At 36.3% G+C, this 13,610-nt stretch overlaps 1 protein-coding gene across 1 annotated transcript; it reads left to right on the forward strand.

Moving 5' to 3' along the window:
- Positions 1,183–2,086, forward strand: LOC109216244. The gene is made up of 2 exons (XM_019380389.1): positions 1,183–1,588; positions 1,995–2,086. Exons 1-2 carry the CDS (start codon positions 1,183–1,185, stop codon positions 2,084–2,086), a joined length of 498 nt encoding a protein of 165 aa, XP_019235934.1.

Raw genomic sequence — 13,610 nt, forward strand, 5'->3', positions numbered from 1 at the left:
CACCAGCCTTGCCGAAAACAATGCCGCCTCAGCAAGTGGCGCCAACGATAATGTAGAATGGGCCGGTGCCACTTCAGACTCCATGATCGGGTCCAAGCCTACACTACTATTGAGTAGAGAGGGTGGTCGATGTAGTTTTAACCCAACTAGGCTGGGATCGAATCCACATGGAGTTAATAATCGGAATTAGGTTTATATCTAAGCTAGATGTGAGTTTTGAGTCTAATTACACTTCCACAAATGTTTGGTTTGATTTCTACTTCTAATTTTACTCTAAAGATTGGAGCAATTGAAACTAAGGACGATATTTTTGTTATTGTTTTTTCAAATGTCTAAAGAGACTAGGGTAGTGACTTCCACCTAGGTGGATATCCAACGGGTAGCAAGAATCAAGTGCAAGCTCGTGATTTGTTGGGATCTTAATATGGCTATCAAACTCGGGTACTCACTCTATACCTCTCGGTAGCTTGAGTGATTTTCCCAATTTGGCTTTGTCAAGTCCAAATGGGTATTCATGCAATTCAAGTGATATTAGTTCAAGTTGGGTATTACCATCTCTAGGTTTGACCCTTTAATTGGGGGCTATCAATTTCTCGAGTTCACCGCAATTCCTTGTTAGCCTAATTTTCCTAGACTTAGTCTCTCTTTCTCAAGTAAAGACTAATTCATAAAGGCATGAATCAGCGTTTGCAACCACTAATTATTCTAGCAAGAACTAGGCTAAATATCACTAACACCCACACATTCAAGCCCTAAAATCAAATACCCATAAAATACCCACACTATAGTTGGGTCACAACCCTAGCTATGGGTTTAGCTACTCATGGAAATAACATAAATTAAAGATGAAAAGAACATACAATTCATATTACTAGATTAAAAGATGAAAATCTAGTGCTGAAAGATAATTCTAATACAAAATTGCCCAAAACGGAATATACATCCGTCTCACGTTCTCTGCTAGTACATAACATGACCTAAAAATGTCAAAAAGATCAATTTATACAAAGTTGAAATTTTCGGACAAAAATACCCCTGCAGAGGTTGTGCGGCCGCGTAATTCTGAGCACGACCGCATTCTTGCTTTCGCGGTCGCGTAATTCTGATCGTGGTCCACGTTCTTCAAATCTGGATTTGGGTTGAGATGAGTTTCGCGGACCGCATAGTTTCAATCGCGGCCACATGAAGAACTTCTGCGGCCGCATAATTTTGACACGGACCGCGCTCGTCATTATCCTGAAAATACAACTCTCTGAAAACCACGGAATTGGAGTTCATTTGTTAGGAAAAGAAGATGCACCATCAAAGAAGGGAAAGATAAACCCAAAAGATAACCACATTTCATTCCAATGTTCTGATATGAACCTCATTATTCAAAGATTGGACGAAATGAAGATTGAGTATGTAACAGCAACTGTAAAAGAAGGTGGAGTCACTGTGGATCAACTCATCTTTCATGATCCAGATGGCAACATGATTGAGATCTGTAATTGTCAAAATATACCAATTCTTCCACTTTCCTCTTGTCCTCTCAAGAAGTTCAACAAATATCCAACTTTCAACCAAACCATGCCTAATTCTTTTCACGGTATGCATGTCTCTTCTTGTTTCACTATACTACTTCCGATCTCTTAAAAAAAACTTATATATGATGTCAGTTTAAAATGATTTTTATATATACTATTATTTCACCCAAAGATAATTACTTGTAAATGTGTATAATAAGTTGAATTAGTCACATGAGAAGTTAAATAAATAATATGTTACAACATATTAGATAGATTAAATCACGCTAATAGTATGATTTTTTTACACTGACAATTACATAAGCTAAGTCCTTTAAACAAAGTTTGTCTTAAAATGAGTACAAGCTTTTTTCCCAAACGAACTATGAAGTTTGATTAAATCAATGGCAGTGGAAGGATGAGAATTAGACGTTAACCTTGTAGTTTTAGTAGAGCATTATTCTAATGTTGTGTGTTTGAAAAATGCAGGGAATGGAACCAGTAAGATGAATTGCTTGGGAGAAATGGAATATCTGATGTTGGAGAACTTAGCCATGAATCTGATTGACATTTCATATTGAATATTTATACATATCTTGTACGCGACGAGTCCTTATGTTTTTACCTAATTCAATGAAAGAAATAAAGAAATTTCACTTCGTTAAAATCATGCAGGCTCATTAGACTGTTTGTAGTTAATTACTTCATTGCACACTAGAGTAGAATAGAATAATCGATTATATTCTTAAACACTTTTATCAAAGCATTAACGTTAATCTAAGTCTACATATAGTTGCGCCCAAAAGCATTGGGATCATCCAATGATTAAGAGCCCGTTTGAATTGGCTTGTTTTAAGTGCTTTTAAGCCAAAATAGCTTTTAAATTATTTTGTAGTGTTTGGATAAAGTAAAAAGTGCTTTTAAGCACTTATTTTTAAGCTAAAATGACAAAAACAAGCCAAAAGCCAAAAGTTAGAATTCCTAACTTATGGCTTAAAAGCTATTTTGGCTTAAAAGTCACTTAAAACAAGCCCATCCAAACGGGCTCTTAGTCCGGCTATTTCTATCAGTATGAGTAATCATTTGCTTTTATTAGCTGTCGGTCTAACTCATTGATTGAAATGAAAACAGAATATTAATTAAATAGACTAGTGTAACGACCCAGCCGGTCGTTTCATCAGTTATAGTCCCGTTTCCCCATTTCCTGCTTCTTTTATTTTCTTCAGCTGTATTTTGACTTACCGGGTTAGTTGGATCGGGTCCGGAGTGATTTTGGAGTGAATTGAGACACTTAGTTTCTTATGAGAAGGTTTAAGTTGGAAAAGTGGACCGGATGTTGACTTATGTGTAAACGATATCGGGTTTGAATTTTGACGGTTCCGTTAGCTCCGTTAAGAAATTTTGGACTTAGGAATGCGTCCAGAATGTGATTTGGAGGTCCGTAGTAGAATTAGGCTTGAATTGCCGAAAGTTGGAATTTTGGCGATTTTGGTCGTTAGTGAAATTTTTTATATCGGGGTAGGATTGGATCTCTGGAAGTTGGAGTAGGTCTGTGGTGTCATTTCTGACTTGTGTTCAAAATTTGAGGTCATTCGGACGAATTTTGGTGGGTTTTGGCATCGTTTGTGGAATTCAGATGTTTGGAGGTTGTTAAGCTTGAATCCGAGGGTATTTTGGCGTTTCGATGTTGTTTTGAGTGATCCAAAAGTTCAAATAAGTTCTTATGATGTTGTTGGATCTGTTAGAATGTTTGGTTGTGGTCCCGAGGGTCTCACGGTGATTTCGGATAGTGATCAGAGTGTTTGGAGTTGGAAAAATGCAGCTGAAGCTGCTGTTGCTGGTGTTGGATTGCAGGTGCGACTTAGTCCCTGCATCTGCGACGACCGCAAATGCGGTCAGGTGATCACAGAAGCAGAATCAGTTCTTTTAATAAAATTCCGCAGGTGCGGAAATAGGACCGCATATGCGGTTTTGCTGGGCAGAAAATCCCATCTCGAGGTTTTGTTCTCTATTTTCAAATTTGGACTTGAGGAATTCGGGAGAGAGGCAATTTTTCGAAGGATTTCAAGGAGCGACGTTGGGGTAAGTGATTCTAACCCATAATGATATAAATTTCATGAATCCATGGCTTTATTCATCATCTAATTAGGGATTTGAACTAGAAATTTGGGGACTTAGGGCTTGAAAATTGGAAAGTGGATTTTTGAGGATTTGGGTGACCAAATGAGGTCGGATTTTGGTAAATTTGGTATGGTTAGACTCGTGAGTGAATGGGATTTCGGGTTTTGTAATTTTTGTCGGATTTCGAGATGTGGGCCCAGGGGCCAGGTTTGAGCCGATTTCGGATTTTGGTTATGAATGGGTATTTTTCTTGTGGAATTGATTCCTTTATCCTATATTGATCGTATTGTATTTCTTGTGGCTAGATTCGGGGCGTTCGGAGGCCGAGTTGAGATGCAAGTGCATTGCGGAGTAGGATTCTTGCTCGATTTGAGGTAAGTAACACTTTCAAACTTGGTTATGAGGGTTCTAAACCCCGAACTACGTGTTATGTGGTTAGTATTGAGGTGACGTACATGCCAAGTGACGGACGTGCGGGCGTGCACCGTGAGAATCGTGACCTGGTTCATTCCATGGCACAGTTTAATGACTCTTTCTTGATGATATCCGTGTTTCCATTTTGTGATAAAGTAATTGAGCTGCAAAACATGCTAGATATCATGTTAGGGCTTCACGCCGATATTGTTGGGACCCTTAATGATCGTTTCTTGCATTCACCTTACTGATTTCACTGTTATTTTGTACTTAGTCATATTCATGCATTTCATATCATATCTCAGTCTGAGTTGTTATTATTGGCATAGCATATCATTATTTCCAGGCAAGTTTCCATGACATTGTGAGCTCGTGGGTGAGAGTGATGACTGAGTAAGGCCGAGAGCCTGATTATGAGTGACAGTTATGGGATCGGGCTGCATGCCGCAGTTGTTACATTGATTGTGATAGCGCTTGGGCCATAGAAGCCCCTCCAGAGTCTGCACACCCCCAGTGGCCGCGAATGATATTATTGAGGGATGGATTTCCCTGGACATGGAATTTGTCCGAACTATTGATAACTGGAGATGGATTTCTCCACAGGGTTGGATCACCTTTTTTCCTCGGTACCAGGTAACTTATAGTCAATGATGAGTATGTTCCAAGATCGATTTCCCTAGGCCGAATGACCATATACGGTACTGAGTGGTTGACTATTAGTATATACCTGGAGATGAATTTTTCACAGGGTTGGATTGCTCTTTTTCCTCGGTACTGAGTGACTTACAGTCAGTGTTGTATATGTTCCGGGATGGATTTCCCATGGCCGGATGACCATATCCAGTACCGAGTTGAGCACTTGAGAGTGGGAGCACATCGTGCATTTCATACAGTCGCTGCATTGGTATGTAGAGGAAGTTGAGTTATATATCTTAAACTGTTCAGATCTGTATTTACCTTATTACTTTGAGTTGTCTATTTAACTGAAAGCATGTCTACATTTCTGTACGTTGATTCTATTATATCTGTTGAGGTTGAGTTCGTCACTATCTTTCAGTCCATAGTTTGGATACGTTACTTACTGAGTTGGTGTACTCACATTAGCCCCTGCACCTTGTGTGTAGATCCGGGCACTTTTGGTCCCAGTGGCAGTCGCTCACCGAGGCTGCAGGCTTAGGAGACTATTGAGGTATTTGCACAGCGTCCGCATGCCTTGACTCTCCTTTTGATCTCTAGATGTATTTCAGTTTGTTTTCTTTAAACATTGTGATAGACTATGTTCTCCTCAAGACACTCATGAACTCAGTGATACCCCGGTTGTGGGCAGTTGTATCGAAATTTGAATTTTTATTTTGTTTTCAAAAATGTTCCTTAATGAATTGTCGCTTCCGTGTTTATTGTTTAAAAAGAATACTATTGTGATATTGGATTATTAAGTTGAGGCTGGCCTAGTTCCACGATAGGCGCCTTTTGGATTGTGACAACTAGTAATAAACTAGAGACCTTATGAAGCTCTCATTTTTTTTTTTTCAATTTAGTACTGACACGATGTATAAGTTACGACTACTCAAACTAATATAAATTCTAACTAACCTCGAATATACGAATGATACTTGTTCTAAATCATGGAATTTACAAAGACTTAGTTGCAATTGCTGCGATTTCTAAATAAAATGGAGTTAACATGCAAGTTTTAACGAGAGAAAAGAAACAAGCTAAAGCGCAGCACGAAGAGACGAATCGTGGCTTTGATATGCTTATCTAATTTTTATTAAAATTCAACAAAAAAAATAAAGGAGACATAATCCCAACCTTCACAAAGAAATTACAATTTGAGAGATCAAGTTCAACTCTCCATTTTATGCAAGACACTTGAAAATACCGAGAAAGTCATCTTTCTTTCGTTTGTAACAGAAAAGTCACTTAACTATATATATAGCACTCAGAAAATCACTCAACCAGATTTATCAAACTTTTGATTGTCAAATACCTATTTTACCCTCTAAAATAGGTGTTTGATATTATCGACTTAACTATAGAACAAATAGTTTTATCTATAAAATTAAAAAATAAAATTTATTTTTCTAGCATATATAATGTCTGAATAATAATATAATTGAGTATAATTTTTATGAATATATAATGTATATTATAAAAATATCTTTATTTTAAATAATTATTTTATATTACGCGCATGAGATATATATTATAAAGCTTTTATTTACTTTCATTCTCATTTGTGTAAATAATTTTTTTTTTTGATTTTTTGTTTTTAATATCAAAATTATTATTACAAGCAAGTTATTGTTATTAATTTTTTTTACTATGCTTAATATTTTATTATTCTAACATTATATATGCTTAAACACTATTTTTTTAATTTATAAATAAAACTTCTTTATTCTATAGGTAAGTCCATAATATAAAATAAAAAAATTTATATTATCGAAAAGTTTAAAAAATAACAATAAGAAGATAAAATTTGATAATTTAGAGGATAAAATAGGTATTTGGTAATCAAAAGTTTGAAAATTCTAGTTGAATGACCTTCTGAGTGATACATGCATAGTTGAGTGACTTTGTTGTTACAAACGAAAGAAAAATGACTTTAATTAGTAATTTCAGATAGCTTAGTGACCATTTGAATAATAAACTCTAAAAATACCTGACCTAAAACAAAGATGGATTGCTCTCGATCATGTAAACTATAAAAACAGTTTAGCTTTTAAAAATGTTTTCTTCATATAACTCACAGTGTAGACCAATATTCAGTGGAGTAATAAGCTCTCTAATATTTACTAGGAGTACTTTTTAATGGGACACCTCAGCACAAAAAGAACTATCGATCTCACCTAAAGTAGCAAAGATAAAATTAAATTTTTGCAGTGAAATAAGAACATTCCTCCACAACCTCATGCGCAAGAAAAATGAACATAAATTTCATTTTGTGTCTCACATTCCATATCATACTTATGTGAGTTCTTTGATTACTTGACAAGTGGATTCATGAGTTTCATTTATTATTTTTGAAGATAAAATAAAAAAGACAATTTAAAAATCATTTAATATACCTAACTTAAGAAATAATATAATAAGCAAAATGGTAAGAAAATATATGCATTTAACAAACTAAGCCTTCTGATCGAATAAGGATTAAACTGAAAGTTATAATAATAAGACCGCCGTTGGATGTGGTATGGCCTTTCTGCCACTGAACAAACACTTTTATCTTTTTCAATATGTCAAAGTTCCTTTTTCCTACGCTATCTAAGGGAGAAGTGCATTTCAGAAAAACCGATTTTCATTTCAAACCTAATTTATTTATTTCATGTATAAACTGTCTTAGCTAAAATATATTTTCTTGCAAATTTTATTCTTAAATGAAACCTATATATGCTGATAAAAAACATTTACACTATTTTTTGTAATGTTATAACATATTAATTTTTTTATTATTAATATGTTGAAGTTAAACTTTTTATTTATAAAGAAAGAAAAGAAGGAAAAGGAGATTCGTGAAATTGAGGGAGAAAAACGGAGGGGTTCTAGTTGTGTAGGCATCATTCATTGCCAGCTCTTTTTAAATTTGAATGTTTCAACTTCTAAGGATCTATTTGTCAAGTTTGAACAAGATCAACAATGGAGATCCCTAGATTTGGAGAAGAGAGATGGAGAGAACAAGAACGCACATGCAAGCTCTGTATATTGATAAGCAGGAAAATGTTCTGAATGAATATGACAACTGTACATCCACTAACTACTTATAAGAAAGCTAATAGTGTTAACTAACTCCTAATTACAGCTAACATAATTAAGCGACTATACTGCTATTTACAATTATACCCTTGACTAAGTAACACTTCTTCTACACTCCGCTCAAGCTGGTAGGTGCAAAGATGTTCAGCACTCCCAGCTTGCGTGTCAAGTATTCATGTTGTACTCTGCTCAATCCTTTTGTCAAAATGTCTGCTACTTGATCCTTTGATCCAACATGTTGTGCTTTCACTAGGCCCAATTGTATCTTTTTCCTAATAAAGTGACAGTCTATTTCAAAATGTTTGGTTCTCTCATGGTATACTCGATTTGCAGCTATTTGCAAAGCTGCTTTATTATCACAAAACAGATCAATTAGTAATACAACATCTGCTTCCAACTCCTTCAATAGAGCAGTCAACCAAACAACTTCTGAAACTGCAGTTGCCATGCTTCTGTACTCTGCTTCTGCTGAGCTTTTAGAAACTGTTTTTTGTTTCTTGGACTTCCATGATACTAATGAATCCCCATACTTGATTAGAAATCTTGAAACTGATCTTCTTGTATTTGGACAAGAGGCCCAGTCTGCATCACAATATACAGTGAGTTTATTGGATCTTTTACTGCTGAACAAAACTCCTAAGCCAGGACCTCTTTTGATGTATCTTGCTACTCGCATGGCGACTTCCCAATGTGATTTCTTTGGTTGTTGTAAGAACTGACTCAATGTTTGTACAACATAAGCAATGTCTGGCCTTGTTAAAGTGAGGTACAACAATTTTCCTATCAGCCTTTGATACTGATTTCTCTCTGCAAGAAGAGGATCATCTTTCCTTTCTATCAGTTTATCATACTCCAGTATCGTCAATTTCACATTGACTTCCAATGGTGTCCAAGATGGTTTTGCATCTCCCAGGCCCAAATCAGATATAATCTCTAGTGCATATTTCCTTTGATTCACTAGAATGCCTTGCTTGATCTGCTGAATTCCATTCATAGGAAAGATTTCAACTCTCCCAAGTCTTTAATTTTGAAAGCTTTGTGCAATGACTCCTTTGTGTCTTGTATCATTTTCAGGTCGTTCCAGTAACTAACATGGTGTCTACATAGACAAGTATCACCACTATACTGCTTCCCTCTTTTTTGATAAAGAGAGAGTGATCAAGACTACTCTGATTGAAGCCTGATTGTTGTAGTGCCTCTGTGAGTTTCAAGTTCCATTGCCTGCTCGCTTGTTTTAATCCATACAGGGATTTGAGAAGTCTGCATACTAGCTTGGACTCCCCTTGACTTGAGAATCCCTGAGGCAATTCCATATACACCTCATCATGTAAATCACCATGCAAGAAGGCATTATACACATCTAGTTGATGAATATGCCAAGCTTGCATAGCAGCCAAAGAAAGAACCGTTCTAACAGTGACAATCTTCACCACAGGCGAAAACATCTCATGATAATCAAGACCTTCAGTTTGACTGTATCCCTTGGCCACTAATATGGCCTTAAACCATTCAACCTCCCCATCAGCTTTCAGTTTCACCTTGTACAATCATTTGCACCCAATTTGTGATTTCCCAGGTGGTAAAGGAACTAACTCCCATGTTCTGTTGTCTTGCAGAGCTTGAATTTCAGCATTTATAGCATCAACCCAGCGTCTATCCTTAGAGGCTTCATGAAAAGATTTAGGTTCTGATGTAGCTGAGAGAGCACCTAAATAGGCTTGGTATGGGCTTGACAACTGAGTATAAGACACATAATGGGACATGGAATATAGTTGTTTAGTAGAAGTAGTAGTCACATAATCTGTTAACCATAACGACTGTTTGGTGACTCGTTGAGATCTTCTAAGAGAAGTATCCTCTTCAACTGGTAGAGATGCTAAGGTCTCCTCAAAGTTATCACAAAAATGGAGGATAAATCATCCATCCGGTGAGAATCAGAAGGTGGGATAACTGGTGATGGCACTGAAACTGTAGAAGGAGACTCAGTTGGGACTGGTGTATTAACTGCAAATGGAGAAGCATCCTGTGAGCTAGAAATGGAGTTAGTTCTGCGAAATCAAAGACATCAGAGGGTATATGGGCAGGAAGAACAGATTGATCCCTAGTCGAATTGTCCTCGAAGGGAAAGATTGTTTCTCTGAATGCGACATCTCTATTAATAAAGAATTGTTGTTTCTGCAAGTCATATAGGAATTATCCTTTTGTAACATTGGAATATCCCATGAAGACAGCCTTCACAGTCCTTGCACAAAACTTATCACCTCTTGGTAGAACACTAGCATAACAAAGACAACCTAAGGTTCTAAAGTGATGAACCATAGGTTTCTTACCATAAAATAGCTCATAAGGTGATTTAACCTGCAAAATGATAGAAGGTAATCTATTAATAATGTAAACAGCAGCCAGGATACAATGCCCCCAAAATTTCAAAGGAATATGGCCTTGAAATCTTATGGCTCTTGCAACTTCAAGGATGTGTCTATGTTTACTCTCAGCCACACCATTTTGCTGAGGAGAGTAGACACAAGTCCTCTGATGGACAATGCCCAATTCCCTCAAGAGTACAATGAATTTAGCATTCATAAACTCACCACCATTATCTGATCTCACAGATTGTACAGATGTGCTGAAATGAGTATGCCCCATTTTAAAGAAACTTCTCAAGACTAGTAGCACATCACTCTTAAACTTCAATAAGAAAATCCAAGTCACACAAGATAAATCATCAACCACAGTTAAGAAAAACTTATTACCATCAAAAGTAGGAATGTTATAAGGACCCCATACATCCAAATGTAATAGTTGAAATACTGCAGTAGTTTTACAAGTACTTGAAGAAGGAAAAGACAATCTAATGTGTTTAGCTAAGGGACATATCCCACACTTATTGACTACATTCTTACAATCTTTAATATCTGCTCTAAGCAATTCCCTCATAGCTCCTCCAGAAGCATGAGCCAATCTCATGTGCCACAATGAAACATCAATATTCTTCTCCTCTGCAGTAACAATTAGCCCTCTACTAATTGAGTCAGCATCAGAAACAAAGAGATATAAGCCTCCTTTCTCTCTACCAATCCCCTTCACCCTCCCACTTGAGAGGTCCTGGAACTAACAAAAGTCAGGGAAAAAGGTAACAGGGCAATGGAGGTCTCTAGTTACTTTTGACACTGACATCAAGTTATACTGAAAATTAGGAACAAATAATACATCCTTCATTACTGCATCTTTCGAAAGAAAGTAGTCCCCAATATGAGACACTGAAGTCACCTGCCCATTTGGCATTTGCAATATTTTACTGCTTAGGGAATCAGCTTTGCGAACAAAATGCAACATATCTAAATTAGATATCAATATGGTTTGTTGCCCCTGTATCTATAATCCAATCCTTCTTTGTTACACTAGCCATAAAAGAATGAATAGTACCTGCCAGATTAGCCATATTTTCCTGAGAAGGCTCTTTGTTCAGCATTCTAAGGATTTGATTGTATTGATCAGTAGTAAACACTGGTGGCATCGACATCTCATTCAAGGCAGTTGCGTCTCCATCATTATCTCCACCTGTATTAGGTCCAGGAACATTTGGTGCATAATTCCCAGTAACATTTGGTGCATAATTCCCTGCATTGGCATTGTAGGCAGTTGAGTTTCCTTGTCCTTTCTTTCTGAATTTGAAGTCCGTAGGATAACCTACTATTTTATAACAATTCTTTTACTATGCCCTTTCATCTTACAAAAATCACACTGAATGTTCCAATTCTTCTTAAGTTTTGGATAACTGCCTCCTTTTGTGGACAGAAAAGCTATGGCTTCTGATCCTTCTCCTACCGCAGATACATTTGAAAATGATCTCTGACTCTCTCTCTCTCTCTCAATTATCATAGAATATGCTTTGCTAACACTTGGAGTGGGATTAGTCACAAGGATTTGACTCCTTGCCTGCTCATAATTCTCATTAAGTCCCATCAAAAATTGCATTAGCTTTTTCCTATGTAAATGTTCATTGAAATCCTTAGATCTCCTACAGTCACAGCTTGGAGGAGTCATGCTTTCGTACTCATCTCATAACTCGAGTTTGGTAAAATATACAGAAACACTGTTTGTTCCTTGATAAAGTGTTACAATCTCTTTGTGGAGCTGCTAAACCCTAGATGCGTTGACTTTATCAAAACTCTCTCTCAGATCTTCCCAGACACGATATGCATCTTTTGCGTACACTATGCCTGTTAATAACTCCTTCAAAACAGAACTCATTATCCATCCAAGCACAATTGCGTTGCACTTGTCCCACTGATGACCTGGTTTTACCATTGTTGAGATCAAAGAATTTTTGAGATCGGATTCTACCATCAAACAATTGACAGCAAAATCGAAGATAATTGGCTCACAATTGTGGCTAAAAGCTCTGATACCATGTCAAGTTTGAACAAGATCAACAATGGAGATCCCTAGATTTGGAGAAGAGAGATGGGGAGAACAAGAGCGCACATGCAAGCTCTATATATTGATAAGCAGGAAAATATTCTGAATGAATATGACAACTGTACATCCACTAACTACTTATAAGAAAGCTAATAGTGTTAACTTAACTCCTAATGACAGCTAACATAATTAACCGACTATACTGCTATTTACAATTATACCCTTGACTAAGTAACACCTTCTCCTACACTATTAATAAATTTTTTAATATTTAAAATAATATATATATATATATATATATATATATATATATATATATATATATGTGTGTGTGTGTGTGTGTGTGTGTGTGTGTGTGTGTGTGTGTGTGTGTTGTCAAAATTTATATACCGCGTCATTGACTTACTGCAATGAAGTAGAATTAGAAATATAGCTTAGCTTTTTTATGCATATATTTTCTTATCATTTTGATTATTATGTTATTACTTATTTTTCTCCTTCGTTAGGCCTATTAAATGACTTTTAATTTACCTTTTTTAGTTTTATCTTCAAAGTAAAAAAATGGGATCCATAAATCCACTTGACAAGTAATCAAGGCCCGCGTAAGTATGACGTGGAATGTCAAATGTGAGACACAAAATAAAATTTCTCAAACATTCTATATTTGTATAACAATCTAATATATCCTAATTACTACTGAAACATATTTTGTAACTTTTCTAATGACGACATTACAAAGCATATCTCACCTTAAAAACACACAAAAATCCTTATAAATGACTAAGCTAAATTTTTAGTTTATCGTCTAGTTTACAGAGCATGTCGAAACTTAGAAATATCTTTTTCTTCATAAATCATGGCTCCAACAATGATCAAGCTCGTCCTTAAATCACATATAAGATAAGTCAGGTTTTGGGATGCTTTCCATAAACTGTTTGCAGAAGAAGCAAATTCAAAATATAGGTATCAACACAGAGATAACTAGAGGTATAAGAACAACTTTTGCTTCTACAAGCGTCGTCGAACAATGCCGCCTCAGCAGGCACAAAGGCATCAAAAATAGTGCTAGTGACGCTAGGATCAACCACAACAACACTAGTAATGGCGGTGGTAGTGGTGATGCCAACTGATATAGGAAACTTCCAACGGCGCCTCAACATGTTAAAATAATGCATGTTTTGCATTTTTACCGTAGTGGCACTCCCCTTTTGCCAACCAATACCTGCACATCGCTCTAGACGATATTTTCCTGTAACAAGCTAACACAGCCCCTTTTGCCGACCAATACCTGCACATTGCTCCAGACGATATTTTTCTATAACAAGCTAACACAAAAACATACACCACTCCATATATATGTATGCAATAAACTAAAATACAATAGAAAAACAA

The sequence above is a fragment of the Nicotiana attenuata genome, chromosome 2, assembly GCF_001879085.1.
Source record: "Nicotiana attenuata strain UT chromosome 2, NIATTr2, whole genome shotgun sequence".
In the NCBI taxonomy this organism is placed as follows: domain Eukaryota; kingdom Viridiplantae; phylum Streptophyta; class Magnoliopsida; order Solanales; family Solanaceae; genus Nicotiana; species Nicotiana attenuata.

Coding starts and splice junctions, on each gene's coding strand:
- LOC109216244 (XM_019380389.1), top strand. CDS start 1,183: ATGAAGAACTTCTGCGGCCGCATAATTTTGACACGGACCGCGCTCGTC. Junction 1,589..1,994: donor CATGCCTAATTCTTTTCACG/GTATGCATGTCT, acceptor TGAAAAATGCAG/GGAATGGAACCAGTAAGATG.